Consider the following 15,813-nt stretch of genomic DNA (forward strand, 5'->3'; position numbering starts at 1 on the left):
AGAGTGATAAACAGAGACATGACATACCAGCCCAGAGAGAAAAATAAAAGACAGATGGAAAATAAAAGAAGGGATGAAGAGATGAGAGAGAAATGAGGGAAAGGAGAGTGGGAACAGAAGAAGGTAAAGACAGACCAATGGAGAACGAGCAAGAGAAAAAGAGTAGGGGGGAGAGAGAGAGAGAGAGAGAGAGAGAGAGAGATAATGAAGAGACATCCCTTTTATTGGCATTGTCAAATATCTACAATTTTAGTAAAGAAAAAGAAAGAAAGAATCAGAAAAGAGATTTATATTAGAGATTAATAAAACATAATTACAAAGGAGAAGAGAGAGAATAAGAGACAGAGAGAGAGAGAGAGAGAGAGAGAGAGAGAGAGAGAGAGAGAGAGAGAATGAGAAAAGGCGAGAGACAGAGAAGCCAATGCAGACAAACAGAGAGCGAAGAGACACAGATAACAAGGGAGTATGGACAATATAGAGAAATAAAGAGAGATAGGCAGACAGTGGGAAAGTAAGAGAGAGAGCGAGAGAGCGAGAGAGAGAGAGAGAGAGAGAGAGAGAGAGAGAGAGAGAGAGAGGAGTGTTGAAAGCAGTAGACAGCAGATGCGGAAAACCAGAACAAGGGAGAGACTGAAAGAGAAAAAAGTGGAGTTTGGACGAGGTGCACTGTACATACGTACACACACACACACACACACACACACACACGCACACCAGGAACACTCGGACGAGAGAATGAGAGAGAGTGTGTGAGAGAAAGAGAGAGAGACAGTGTGTCAGAGAAAGAGAGCGAGAAAGAGAGAGAGAGAAAGAGAGAGAGAGAGTGTGAGAGAAAGAGAGAGAGAGTGTGTGAGAGAAAGAGAGAGTGTGTGAGAGAAAGAGAGAGTGAGTGTGTGAGAGAAAGAGAGAGAGAGTGTGTGAGAGAAAGAGACAGAAAGAGAGTGTGTGAGAGAAAGAGAGACAGAAAGAGAGAGAGACAGCGTGAAAGACAGAGTGAGAGTGTGAGAGAAAGAAAGAGAGACCGAGAGCGAGAGAGAAGGAGAGAGAGTGTAAGAGAAAGAGAGAGAAAGAGAGAGAGAGATTGACGGAGGAGGGACAAGACGGTGTTGTGGCAGCGCGTGCGGCGGTTAAACCACACACGCGCTCTGTCTCTCCTTCAGAGCACCGTCTCCCTCTCTGACACACAGTCTCTCTGACACACACACACACACACATACACACACACACACACACATACACACACGCGCGCGTGCTGAGAGCATGGAGCGTCCGTCGGCGTCTCCAGCACGCGACCAAGCCGGAGAGCTGCGCGCATAACGGATTATGGAGCGCAGCATGTTTCTGGGTAAGTGAGAACAATACACACACACACACACTCTCTCTCTCTTTCACACACACACCGTCTCGTCCATCACTTAACAGCTGTGCGTTTCAGCCTCAGTGGAAATCTGGAGGTTTGAGTGTTTGCTTGCTGCTTCTTGTTTTCATTTATTAATTCAAAACATTCTTATTTTATCAATGCATGTTGATTTATTTGTCCTTATCCAGAACTGAGTGTCATTAAAAGTACAAGGGCTTTTAAGGAAAGGGCTGCAAACAAAACAAATGCAGTCCATCAGCCAAAACATGTCTGGAGTCTCAAGTTTGCTCTTTTCATTTCGAAGCTAATGTTTCTAACAAATAAAGGTGTATATAAAGTGTAATAAAGTGTATAGCCTCCTGTTTAGCACTGTAAACGTGCTCAGTGTATCAGACCTGTCTCACACAGTTCTCTGGAAGACCCTTGAAGCCAGCAGTACATTGCTTACATAAGCAGTAGATTTAGGAGGTGTGGCTTGCTGAAAGTTGGAAGGCGGAGTTATACACTTGGACCGATCGGGTCCGAAAATATAGCAAACGTTGTCCACTTACTGGGAATTTTTTCAAGGCTATTTACGTCGATCCTTCGCCGTCCTGTACGTCCCATGATCCTGTGCGTATAAGAGCAATTTTTGTATAGGTATAAGTTTTGGTCCATTTTGGTCATTTGCCAATTCACACTCACTTATCATACGACAGCAACCGGCCGGGGACGGCGAAGGCGAACACGTTACACGTCAGCTACCTCTAAAACACGTGAAGCCAAGCAAACACACTCGGAGAAAAGCTCTATCTGCCCTCTTACGCATACTTGAGCTCACAGATCACCATGATTGGCTAGTGTTGCTGTGATTGACAGGGGAGAGAGTATGGCACCTCCCACCCACGGAGCACAGACATGGACAGCTGTGCCACCATCAGGATTTGAACTCGCGATCTCCTGATGATTCATCATTTTATTTGTTTTTGTTTTTTTAAACAAAACTTATTCTATTTTACATTATATTTGTGTAGGTTTTTTTTTTTTATCTCCTTCTGCTTATTTTTGTACTTATTTTTTACTCCATCTTTTATTTCATCCTTGTGAATTCTATTATATTACTTTTTTTATCATATGATATGTACTGCTCGATTTTTGCAGCACTTTGAGCCACCACATGTATGAAAATTCTCTATAAATACAGTTCTTATTCTTCTGCTTGTTATTATTATTATTATTATTATTATTATGATTACTCAATCAAGCCTAACTGATGTATCGTTACTGTGCGTTCAAGTCCTCCTGGGAAGTTCGTATTTACGAGTTAGGAAGTCGTACTTATGATATCAGGTGCATTCAAGTCACTTTAGTCGGAGCGAGATGGCGATAAGCCTTCTCTTAATTAACTACAAAAAAATACAGCAAGGTTTTTTTTTAACTCTACGTCTAGAAAATGAGGAACAAAGAACGTGCATCAGGTCTGTTGATTTTTTATTTAAAAAAAAATGTTTTTAATCAATTTATGAATCCGCTCTAAACTTTATCGTTACATATTATATCGTAATTGTATAATTGCAAAAGACAAATTGCTGTTGTATTTTGTGCACGCAATTAGCTTGTTTAATTGTAACTAAAAAAACCGCAAACACATAATAACTGAAATCAGCTCCTCAGACGAGTAAACATTCAATTTCAACAAATTTACCTTCAGCTACAGACGCCGCATTCATCGATTCCTCCGTGTTTTCTTACTGACACGCCCCAACTCGGAAACTCTGAGCTGAAAGAAAATTCCAGAGTTTCCCCACTCGTAATTCCGACTTTGCGCTGGGGTTCACGTGCGTCCGACTCGTAAATACGATCTTTCCGTCATGACTTGAACGTACCATTACCAATAGTGCCTGTTAGCATATGTTGTCAGTATCTTGCTAACGTTGAAGCCTGCTTCAAACCATTTTCTTAAAGGTTCCTATGTAGCCAATGCCTCAAGACAGCTTGCTTGTGTTTTGACCACGCCCATAATTCCAGTTTGAATATTTGAGTACTCCAGTGTTTGATTATTTTCCCCAAAATTAGCATATCGTGTATGAGAGTAGCATGGACTACGATCGGACACGTGACCTTGCATTGATTAAAAAGAATAGAGAACTTTTTGCTTGAAACTCAGCCATAATGGAAGTCTAAGGACACTTGTTAAGGGAGTCAATAAACATTTTTATAATAATAATAATAATAATAATAATAATAATAATAATAATAATAATACGTTAATGTGTCTACAGTAACAACATGCTCAAAAGGTTTGTTATTTAACAAAGAATCAAAGGTTTTGTTCTTTTCTGTGACGAGACATTTGTTTAACATTTATGGAAGGAGTCTCCAGTATCAGCTTTGTAAATAATCAGCTGTGGTGGGGATGGAAACAGACGGAAATTTGTAAAGAAAACGTCTAAATCTGTATAAAAAGATGCTACTTGTTTTTCAGACGGAAGAATACATTTCATTGCGTTATCAACATTTGTAAGACGTTCTCTCGTATCTGTCCAGGAACCTTCTGAAAACGGTTTTAAAACGAGGTTCCCCGCAACCTAAGGTGAATGTTTACATCATAATAACAATAATAATTGAAGAAAAAAAAACAACCCTGGAATGTACCTAGTACATTTTGTAGACCATTTTTATAACGATAAAAATGGCCATAAACTTTGCACATTGAACATTCTCAGAAATAATGTTACAATAACCTAAAAATAACGTTATGGGAACGTTTGGGAAAGGTTCTTGGAATGTCTAATAGTTAGTTAGGTTTAATTGTTAAAGTATAATGGGTGTAGCTTTGAATTTCAGTTCTGTAATGGAAAATGTCTATATTTATTGACAGACTTCAACAACTACTCGTAAAATTTATCTTATAAGTGAGTTTTGCATAAATACATGAGATTATTTCTGACTCTTTGGTTCTCAGTACGGTCATTATTATTATGCAATGGATAAAGATCAGGTTGGGGAAAAAAAAGCTGTATTCCTTTCAAAGAAAAAGAAAAATCCTGCTCGACTACTGTACATGTTCCTCTATACACATTAGGTATTGATATTGATATTGCTTGTTTGTGATGCGATTATTCCTGGCATGATGTTTAGTACACACTCTTTAAACAGCTGTACTTCCATGAGTGTGTTGAATCGTGTTTTGTAACACGCAGTTGTTCCTTGAAACCCCTCCCGTCAGTGTTATCGGTGCAAACAACAACAAAAAAAAGTTTACCCGCAGGCCCTTAAAAATAATCCTGTACAAGAAATGAGCCGTGCTGAAATGATCTCATGCTGCGGGCACGGTCGTCTTATCTGGATCAGTGCTCGGGGCTGGGAGCACAGTTACGGTGCCGAGGTGTGTATGAACCGGCTCCCTGTGGGATTCTGTGGTCAGTGCTAATAGTGTTTAAACATAGCATAGTGTGCATCTAATGACTAAGCACAGAGCAGAGTAGTGAACACCTGCAGTCAGCTATAAGGTGCTCGTCTCACGTGTGTGTGTGTGTGTGTGTGTGTGTGTGTGTGTGTGTGTGTGTGTGTGTGTGTGTGTGTGTGTGAATCTGAAATGAGATAGTTGTAACCAGGTTCTAAGGGTCACTGTGCACACGTGGTTTAACTGTATTTTATATAGTAGTTAATCACAGGAAAACATGAGACTGTGGAATGGCTTCCATTTTTGAGCAGTTGAATAGAGACGTGTCGTTTGCGAATGAGTCAACTCTGATTCTTAGGGACGTGTCGTTTGGGAATGAGTCGACTCTTTGATTCGGCTCTTTTAGGTGATCGTCGGGAGCCGAAGAGCCACTTTTTTGGAGTCTTGTGCTGCTTTGGCTGCAAATGTATCAGTAGTCTATATGCACAAATCTCTAATGTCACCGCAAGTGCAAAACATCCAGTGAAACGTACGAACTTTGATCTCAATTTATTAGTATATAAATTTCAGCTCGTTTCACGGATTTCACGGGGTTTTTTTATCACCAAAATTTGTTGCGGGGTTTTTTTTTTGTGAATTTTTTTTTTTTAGCGGAAAACTATTTGAATCGGCGAAGTTGGATTCGCATGAAATTGTTCCGCAGTGATGTTTGTTGGTAAATGAGGCTTTTTAGCCGTACTCGTGTTCGACACGTAAAACGAAGAGGGCTTTGGATGAGCGCATGTCGTGATGACGTCACATGACGCGTCTTGGCCCAAATCTGCAGAAAATCTGCGGTAATTTTGAAAAACTGCAGGCTTCTCCGTATATATTGTGGTGTTCACATGATTTTGCGGTCATTTCTGAATCGTTAAATCCTGGAGGAACTCGGAGTTCACCTATGTGTGGTTGAGGTAGTGCGGGGTTTCACAGCTGCTTGTAATGATATGGTATATATATATATATATATATATATATATATATATATATATATATATATATATATATATATATATATATATATATATATATGATGTAATGAACATCAAAACAAAATGATTCCTTTTCCAATTCTACTAAATGAATGTTTTTCAGCAGGCACTATACTATAATGGTGCAGGAATCATCGATAAATAAAGATCACTGACTTTAGGATCTGTTTGAGAGCCGGAAGAGTCGATTCATATCGTTGAGCTGAACCGTTTGCCTTGACTCACTGAAACGAGTCAGTTTTAAAAGTGTGAAAGTCTCTTTTTCTTGGCTGACAGGAGTGGAACCTGATGTGGAACCTGATGTGGAACCTGACGTGGAACCTGAAGTGGTCTTATCCTGTTGTAGATCATCTGCCTCACGGTTAAACTTGCTGTGCATTCTGAGATGCTTTTCTGCTCATCACGGCTGTAAAGCGTGGTTGTTTGACCAGAGTGCTGAAGCTTTTTCTGACCTCTCTCATCAACAAGGCGTTTCTGCACATCAGTCGCATCGAATCGGTATTGAAATTGAGATTGTGAAAAGGAAAAGCGTTATTCTTTCCTAGCGTGGCTGACTAGTCAGGTGGAAATGCAATAACACGGTTGTGGTGTCCATCAGAATTTGATTAAAAAGATATGACACCGTGAGTTAATATTATTTTTCTCGCCCATGAGTATAGTGATGTAATGAAAAATCAGAAGACATTTAGAGGTGGGAAAAACTCATTGTACATGTAGAACATTTAAATATGCCATTTTTACAAATAGGATTTTTTTTTTCCGTTGTCGAGCTGAGTGCAAAAGCAAAGAGAAATTCAAAATCCTGAAACATGACTCTCAGATAATGAACTCTTTCAGCAGCGCTTCTTAAAAACCTTAATTCTGTGGACTTTTCAAATGGGAAGTGCTTCAGAATGCATTTACTAAGAGTGCGTAATGCGTCACGTTATGCTAATGCTAGCCGAGAGACTAACAGTTGTTTTTCTCTGTTCTACTTGCATCAGTGTGTGTGTGTGTGTGTGTGTGTGTGTGTGTGTGTGTGTGTGTGAGAGTGTGTAAGTGTAAGGCTTCACGTTCCACAGTTAGCGCTGCAGACGTGCATCTATTACGAAGGTGTCATCTTCGTCCCCGCAGACATCATTTTCTTTTCTCATCTTATTATGATCGGCACATCCGAGAGACGAGATGGGAGTTTGAGCAAGAGCGAAATTCTCGCTCGTGTTCTTTCTCACAGCCAAAAACGCACATTAGACTAATGCATCAAGGTCAGGGCAGGAGCTGTGACAGTGAGCGGGGTTTTAGTGATGGATGTAGCGTCTGTTTCCCAAAGGCAGAGAGTCAGGGTGTGTGTTAAGTTTGCGTGAAGCTCCCCACCCCCCACCCCCCCATCTGGTACAATGAGTTCTGCAATCACCTCTGGATTTGGTTCAATTCCACTGGGGTGTGACTGCACACATCTGTAAGAGAAAAAAAAGAGAAAAAAAAGGGAGGACTGGGTTTGAAACAAAAACACTTTCCTAAATTCCATTGCGACTTTATGGCATCATTTCTAATATGAGGTTATGTTTGTTTTCACTGACTCTCTGCTTCAAATCAGCGTGTATTGTATAAAAAATATTTTTCAACACCGATTTTATGGCCAGTTGCAGCAAAGGAGGCGTGGCCTGTATGCCAGTAAGTCCTAGTGAAGAGATGTGGCCTTTGTGAATGCCAGTTGCAGAAAAGGAGGCGTGGCCTGTATGCAAGTAAGTCCTAGTGAAGAGGTGTGGCCTTTGTGAATGTCAGTCATAGTAAATAACGTGCGGCCTTTATTTCTCAGTTCTGTTGAAGAGGCGTGGCCTCCGTTGATGCGACCTCTTATAGACTCTTAAGTGATTTTCTGTCAGAAATGTTATTTTCAGCACGAAGACATCTCATTGGAATGGCATTACATATGTTCTATAGCTAGCTGTGTAGTTTATATAATGGAAAGCTCACTAGCCAAATGTTAGAGAAGCAGGGTAACCATAGCAACCATTGGCTGTTTTAAATATCTTTTTCTTACATTGGATCATCTTGCAAATCGAATTACACAGGATGCTGCTACTGACCACAGCTGTTTAAAGCTTATCATGACTTGTTAGAATTATATAAATGTACTCATGCTAATTACTGTGTCCTAGTTTCCAGTTGTCGTTAGCCACATGAGCTGATTCGGGTTGAAGTATTCATATACGTCCCTGCTGTGTGGTCTGTCATTACTCATTCGGCCAGACCACACGACGTCCACTTCACTTTAAGCACACCATCACCGATCGAGCCCAAACCCTCTTTCTCAGAAGTGCAGGGGAATCCCGAGTGTGTTTTTAGCCACGTCCTGAAGTTAAGCTGTTCAGGACGAAGTGTGTTTTCTGGACAGCGTTCGTTCCCTGGCGACAAGTTCCTGCGGGTTTAGTGTACTCGTCCCGAGAGAAGCACGCAATAGAAGTGCAGATTTACGGCGCGGCTAAAGCCGGCCGGACGTTTTCCACATTACAGCTTGGTGGGAAGAAAAAAAAAACAATGTTGTAAAAGACAGTCTCATGCAATGGGCATGGTGTCAGAATCCCACCATAACGACCCAGCTTTCTACTCGAGTTAATAAGCCATACAGCCCTTAATCCAAATGGCTCTCCTCCAACAGCCATGTTGGAGTTTATAAAATGGGGGTTGCAACACACACACACACACACTCACACTAGTTCTCCAAGACAACACACCCTGTTGGTTATGGGAATTTTGCAAGGGTCCATGTTAGAAACCATATCTAAAGCAAAGTGTGTTTGTGTAAAAGTCAGAGGCTTATAAAAGAACTCTGTAATTCTGACTTCTATCCTATATTACTGTTCTGTTCTCATCATCAGGAAATGTTAAATATAAGTAAAAACTCTATTGTAGGGTTGTGCATAGACCCTTTAAAAGATCCCTCAGAGGTACAACCAAGAACCTTTCAGGAACCGTATTTTTTTTAAAAATGTGAACATACAGTATACCAACTTTCACAATTAGAAAAAAATGGTTCTTCAAGGGCTCTTTGAGGGTTAATTGGATAATCAAGAGTTCTTAGCTACCAAAAAGGGTTCTGCTTGGAACCTTTTCAAAGAATCTTTCAGAAACCGTCCCCCCCCCCACCCGAAAAAAAAAAAATGTCCAAACATACAATCTTCAAAAAATGGTTCATGGGATAATTAAGAATTCATAGTTTTCAGGGGAAAAAATGCTTCTACTTGAAATCTTTTCTTATTGGGAAACACTATATTGTAGGGGTCTGCATAGAACCTTTATGGGTTCCTCCAGAGGGGCACTTGAAGAACCATTCAAATTTTTTAATTACCCTTCAGAACCCGCTAAGAAGAAATGTTTCTTAAAGGAGTATTTAAGGGTTCATTGGATAATCAAGTGTTCTTAGTTAGCAAAAAATTTTCTACAAGGAACCCTTTTACAGAAAACTTTACAGAACCTTTTTGCTCCTTAAAAAAAAAGCACTCTTAAAAAAATAGTTCTTCAAGAGTTCTTAAAGGGTCCATTGGATTGTCAAGAGATCTTAACTTCCAAAAAAGGGTTCTACTAGGAACCCTTTCTGATTGGAAAACACTATATTGTAGAGTTATACATAGAACCTTTAAGGGTTCACCAAGTGGGACAACCAAAGAAACTTTAAGGGTTCAAAATTTTCTAAGAATTTCCAAAGAACTCTTTAAGAACCCTTTTCCCTAAAAGTGAACATATACCAATCTACATGTTTAGAAAAAAAAAGGTTCTTTAATGGTTCTTTAATGATTCATTGTATAACCAAGAGTATTAAGCATCCACAAAGGGTCCTGCATGAAACCTTTTCTCATTGGGAAACATTGTGTTGTATGGTTATACTGTACATGGAACCTTTAATGGTGAACACATACCAATCTTACACACTTATAAAAAAGGGTTCTTCAAGGGTTCTTTAACGGTTCATGGGATTATCAGTAGTACATGGCTTCCTAAAAAAGGCTCTATTAGGTACCTTTTCTGGTTGGGAAACACTCTAGAGGTCAACATAGCGTGAGCGTGGAGCTGAGGCAATGCTACGCCAGCATTAGCCCTGTCCATTTTATACAAAAAGTTCATGCAGATGATGAAAAGTCAACAATTATTTTACTTTATACCACATGACGTGTTCCATGAGAGCACGCCAACATCAGAACATTAGAACGCTGATTTAGGTTCCCAGGGGCTTTAATCAATGATGACCAGAATTAATGGGACGCCAAAAGAAATTGCTCCAACCACGTGTTGTTTCCCCCGGAGAAGAATCCTGGCCTCTTGTCCTCCTCTTTTTGGTTCTGTTTTCTAAAGAACTACCCGAGGTGTGTGTTCTGAGACACACTTCTGACCCAACATCATGTAACATCATTGTGAAACTGGTGTGTTTCAGGCCTCAGGCATTTCTCTGCTCGCGTGCAGGCACGCGGCTCGGCCAACAAAGCCGCAGCTCTTAACGTTTTACAACCTTTTCTTTTTTTTTTTCTTTATTCCCCCGTCATTAATGGCTTGCAGAATTTGAAGTGTTATATATTTGAAATCCATCTCGAACTGGTGTATTTTAATACAGGATATGTGCTGCTTTTAGTACCAGTTGTTATTGGTCTCACTTGTTCAAAAAAACGATCTGAAACGCTCTTGTCCTGAGGCGGTGAGCTTTTAATTCCGGACACACAAACTTCGGGTGGTGGTTTTTATAATTCTCCACTCTAACGCCTCTCCCTCCTACGATAATAAAACCGAAGCATTGACTTTTATTTTCCATCTCCCTCTATATGTCCCTCCTGCTGCGTCGGCTTGCTTAATGCACCAGCTTTTGTCTGGTGCACTTAATAAGGACGCGGGCATCGGTCTCGCCGTCTGACATTAAGCACCGCATTATGAAGTGCACTGGATAGTGGAGGTATCTAAAAATATATTAGAATAGAAATGTCTCGAGGAGGATTTCTATTAAGGGGGGGAGGGTTGTGTTTTCTACAGCTTTCCATTAACCGCAATTGTAGTTGATTAGCCAAGATATTAGGTAAGCTAAGAGAACTCGACCATGTGTGCATGTTCTATCTGTTAACCTCACTTCCTTGTGGTTTCTGACATTCCACGACACACTGTTATCTATAAAAGTGGACAAAACGACGCCGTTTGCCGTTGCTACTCATGAAGTAGCTAAGCTATAGCCAAAAAAACACCAAAAAACACAGTAGCTCCACTACAAGGTACTGAGAAAACAGAGCTTACTGCATTGAATCGAAATTGAGGAAAATCAGCTGTGACATTTACATTTTATTGTGCAGCTAATTTACTGCACAAAATAAAACGCACATGCTTTGTACAGGCTATGGTGGCTAACGCTAGCAGATTTAGCTCAGTAACACTAGCTAGCTCTGTAAAAATACAGGGTAGAAAACAAAACTATCACCTCTGGTGGTTTCCAGCGTGTGTATTTTTTACTACTCGAGCTGTGTTCTCTGTGTTTTTCATTACATGAGATGTGTACTTTTTTTTTTTCTTCTCTAGCCTGCAGTAGTTCTGTACTTAGGCTCGAGCTAGATAGTATTAGCATGCCAGGTAAAGCACAAATAATTCACTCTCATTCTATATCACCGTCTAATACACCTCCGTTTATTCACTACTGTCTGTCTGTACCAAGAAAAAAAAAAGTAGATCTGTTTTACTCTTGTAATATACTGTCGGAATCTTTTTGTCTCTCACTCCAGTTTGTTTACGATCTCATGTTATCTTTCTTGCGCTCTCTCTCTCTCTCTCTCTCTCTCTCTCTCTCTCTCTCTCTCTCTCTCTCTCTCTCTCTCCTGATTGGCTCCTGTCTCCTGTCTGTCAGCATATAGTTAGACTTCTTTCGTGCCTATATTTGTGGTGTATTTGAGCTGGCGTATAATATATGTAAACAAATTTCCCTCTAATTCTGACTGGGAGTTACTATTACAGGATTGTTTTAAAAAGAAATCACACCGTAGCTTTAAGGTTCTGTATTTTGCAGCTTAAAGTATTTTAAAACATTACCGTTTTCGTCCATATCATAATGTGACCTGTCCGCCATGATTCATTTCTCCTTAGTTTTCCCTAACATCACAGTGAATGAACGAAGCACAACTTGTTCTTTTTGTTGTTTTTTTTTTTTTTAAATAGACAGCACAGTGCAGTGTTTATGCATAATACTGTGATGTTGCCTATGAACACATTGTTTTTTTATTGAAATCAATTTCGAGAGGTGCATTTTTGCCGGATATCAGATTGTCCTAATATTATACATCACTGTGTTGCTGGATCCTCTCCCATACTCGCACATCTTTTGGAAGAAGTGCCTTTCACTGCTCCAAAAACAGCAAAACCGCCACATCTGGCCTTTATTATTGATCATCCTCCTGATCATGAACAGACGTTCTGCAGTTGACCTACAGAGCTAATCATCTCACCGATATGACGTTTATGATGCTCATGGATCGTGCACGTGACGTTATTGGTATTAAAACGTACGCACACTGGTCGTTGCGTGCCTGAACTCTGTGTACAAATACGCATGTAAAGCCTCAAGGCGGGAAAAAGACAAAAGACGCAGCCGATAGCACTGGTTGGCCAGGCCGACCTCACGTGATTCGAGGCAGTTTTTCGATGGCTGATGATGTCATGTCGAGTAATGTAAATTCATCTCTCTCGTCGCGTCTCACGTCACCTTCATCTGAATTTTAAAAGAGTAGCGTCGCGATAAATTTGTTGGTCCATGACAATTTCGACTCCTTTTCTCTCTGTCTCAACTTCTCCCACTGCTTTGTCTTCCTTCAGGGATTTATACGCAGGTTAGTAGACAATCCTGCAATACTGCTAATAAAAATATTACTTTCTGTTCTTCCATCTTCTTCCCGTCTCTCACACCTCATGTTTACGTTCAAGTCAAAACGGAAGTTTTGTGGCTTTTAGTATGAATATGCCAGTGTAAAGGTTCTCTATAATGCTAGTGTGCTCCAAAACAATGACAAAACTCGCATTTAGAAGATATACAGTATGCAGTCAAATGCTACGGTCTCTCTCTAGCACCAATACGGACCGACAATTTTGATGACATCATTCTGCACTTCGGCTTCGCATCAGATTTTCCGTCCAATGAAATGCTCTCTAGAATCTGAAGTGTCCACCCCCCAACAGTTCTAAGTTTCCTGGCTGTGAGGTAAGCTAAACGCTATTGGCGATTTAAAAAGTGGGAGGAGCCACTTGCTATGTCCCGCCCTGACTTCCTGTTTCAGTGGAAATTACGTCAACACATCGAGTAATGCTGCGTGGTTCAAGGCGCTTCACGGGGACTTTAACGAGTGACATGTACGTTATCTCTTGTTGTTGGTGCGTGTGGGCGTGGCCTCTTCAGTGTTTTTTAGTTTTGATGGGAAACCATAGTATCCAGGGGGCACGGTGGCTTAGTGGCTAGCAGGTTTGCCTCACACCTTCGGGGTTGTCGGTTCATATTCTGCCTCCGCCCTGTGTACGTGGAGTTTCCATGTTCTCCTCGTCGTTCAGGGGTTTTCTCCGGGTACTCCGGTTTCCTCCACCAGTCCAAAGACCTGCACTGTAGGTTGACTGGCATTTCCAAATTTGTTCGTAGAGTGTGTGATTGTGCTACGGGCATGTTACGTCATTCTCTGATTTTTCTGCGTGACGTCTCTATACACATTTAACGAGGAGACATATACGTGGGTCAAACAGCAAATGGGAACTAACTGCAGGTAGAAACTAAAGTTGTGAGTGTGGAATTAATTTGCGAGTGTGAATGTAGTGCCTGCTCTTCATCTGTCCATCTCTGCCTTTCTCCTTGCCCTCAAACTGACCTCACACAGTAGGACACAACATATCTGTGTTTATTTTGGGTTCCCCATGTTTGTTTAATGATTATCATTACCTTTTGTGCTTCAGATGCAGGCCCAACAGTCACAACACTGTGCAACTCTGAATTTCTCCATCGCCAGACTGAAATATGCGGTATTGCAGAGAATGTAATCCCATCAGAATATGGCTATAGGTGGATTTATCTTCTCGGTAGATACGGTTCTTTAGTTCTAAATGTTTAAATACACTGCACTGCCTGTAAAACACTCCCTTTATAGCAGTTAGCCACCGCAATTGGATGGTAAATTAAAGGATTTCCCTTGCTGTGCCAGATTTTTACCCGCTTTTTTGGCAGGTGGGCGGGTTTTCATTTCAAGCTCTGCTGCCAGCGCAATTAAAAGTGGCACACAATGCTGTAATAACTGGGAATAGTTATTACAGGATAATAATAGTAATATAGCAAACAGTATATAGAAACGACAGCAATAAACCTGTTTCTTATTATTCATGCACACTTTCCATCTCTCTCTTGCTCAGTATAGATATGACTGCTGGACCAGTCGAGACCTTGGAATTATATACAAATATAAATAAATATACATATAATATTACATTTATATATATATATATATAAAATATATATATATAAAAAGTATGTTATAATATTGTTTCTTCATCTCTCTGTCTCTTCCTGTATTCATTCGTGCTGCTCTCTCTCTCCTCTCTCACTCTTACTGTCTCTCTACCACCCTCCGTTTGTCTTCCATCTCTGTTTCTTTTCTTTCTCTTTCCTTTCCGCTCTTTCTCGCTCTGTCCGTCAACCGTTCGTCTTCCTCTGTCCCGCGTTTACGCCTCGTTTCCCTGTCGCTGTCTCTTCCTCTTTTCCCTCTGTCCCGCTCTCTTTTATTGTCTCCCTCCATCTGTGTGCCTCCCTCTTCTCTGTCATGTCCGTTCTTTCTTTTCTTTTTCCGCTCCATCTCCACTCCTTTTCCTTTTCGTCTTTCATCCTGTCTTCCTCCCCGTGCGCGCCCTCGATTTTTCAATTTCCTCTCCTCTTGTTGCTCCTTTTTTATTTCTTTTAAATGCTTTCCCTCTCTCTGTTCTTCCTCGTCTCAATTTCGGTGTCTTGTTCTCTCGTTCTTTACTTCCACGTCTCTACTTCGTTCTTTTTCTTCTCTATTTCTGTTTTGCTTTTCCTTCTTTCATTCAATCTCTCTCTCTCTGTCTTAACATCTGTCTCTCACTCCCACTTTCCCTCACTTTCTCTCCCTTCTCTCTCTCTTTCCATGTCTTACTCTCTACTCCCTGCCCCCCCCCTCGTTTTCTTTCTCTCTCTTTCTCTTTCTCTCTGTAGGTAGCGTGTGTCAGGGTGGCTTGTTGCCGGCTCTGGTTCGAGCTCCTCTCCCCCAGGTTCACTCGTCTGTGGGCCTGAAGCACTTCCATCCCTTCTCGCTGGAGGCGAGCCCCGTCCTCAACCTGCTGCCCACGTTCAGATCTGTGAGTCTCTATCTCGCTCTCCCGCCCTCCCTCACTCCCTCACACACACACACACACACACACTAATGAGGTGTTCTGGGTAGCTTCTGCTGTAATTGAAACCAGGATTTTTTGGATGATTGCTGATGACGGTGGTGGTGTTTGTGGGGGAGGGTCGAGGAAGGTGTGTGAGATGCTGTTAGCGGCTCTGAGAGCTCTGCTCAGAGTGAAGATGTGTGTAGTCGGCTGTAGCCCAGTGGAGGAAGCGGACAATGCCAGCCAGATGTGGATCATATATTCAGTTACATGAACTCACAGAACATGAAGTCACGTGAACAGAACTCAGACGAAACAATTCAGACACGTGAGAATTGGTTTCCTACTCGTGTCATCTCAGGGCGTTTTGTCTATTGTTACAATCCCTATAGAAATAAAAATGAATTGAATTGCGTGGGCGGAGTTTCCCTGTTTTTGGTTGATATCGTGACTCGAGCAAGGAACAGTATTAATTCCAGCACCACTCTCTGACAATTTATAACCAATAAAAAATAGATGTTATTGCTGTAAATACACAAAAAAAATATGTAATGCTAGTAGAGGCCAATATTAAATGCATAAATATGAAATTATTAATAAATAATAATAGTATTGTCCCTTTAAATTATATGGAATATATTTATTTATTTATTTCACACAGAGGACGTTAGAGGAGA

At 40.9% G+C, this 15,813-nt stretch overlaps 1 protein-coding gene across 2 annotated transcripts in view; it reads left to right on the top strand.

The window, feature by feature from the left end:
* The first annotated feature begins 636 nt into the window (after positions 1-636).
* znf385d (zinc finger protein 385D) overlaps positions 637-15,813 on the top strand; it is a 62,651-nt gene continuing 47,474 nt past the window's right edge. Inside the window, exons 1-3 of one of the 2 annotated variants that reach the window (XM_017453625.3) lie at positions 637-1,345; positions 6,053-6,274; positions 14,979-15,121. In XM_017453625.3, coding sequence (XP_017309114.1) covers positions 1,324-1,345; positions 6,053-6,274; positions 14,979-15,121 — 387 coding nt within the window. In that variant the 5' untranslated portion in view covers positions 637-1,323. The remainder of the gene's footprint in view (positions 1,346-6,052; positions 6,275-14,978; positions 15,122-15,813) is intronic. The other variant, XM_017453627.3, reaches the window with a different exon arrangement.

The sequence above is a fragment of the Ictalurus punctatus genome, chromosome 23 (assembly GCF_001660625.3).
Source record: "Ictalurus punctatus breed USDA103 chromosome 23, Coco_2.0, whole genome shotgun sequence".
Lineage (NCBI taxonomy): Eukaryota > Metazoa > Chordata > Actinopteri > Siluriformes > Ictaluridae > Ictalurus > Ictalurus punctatus.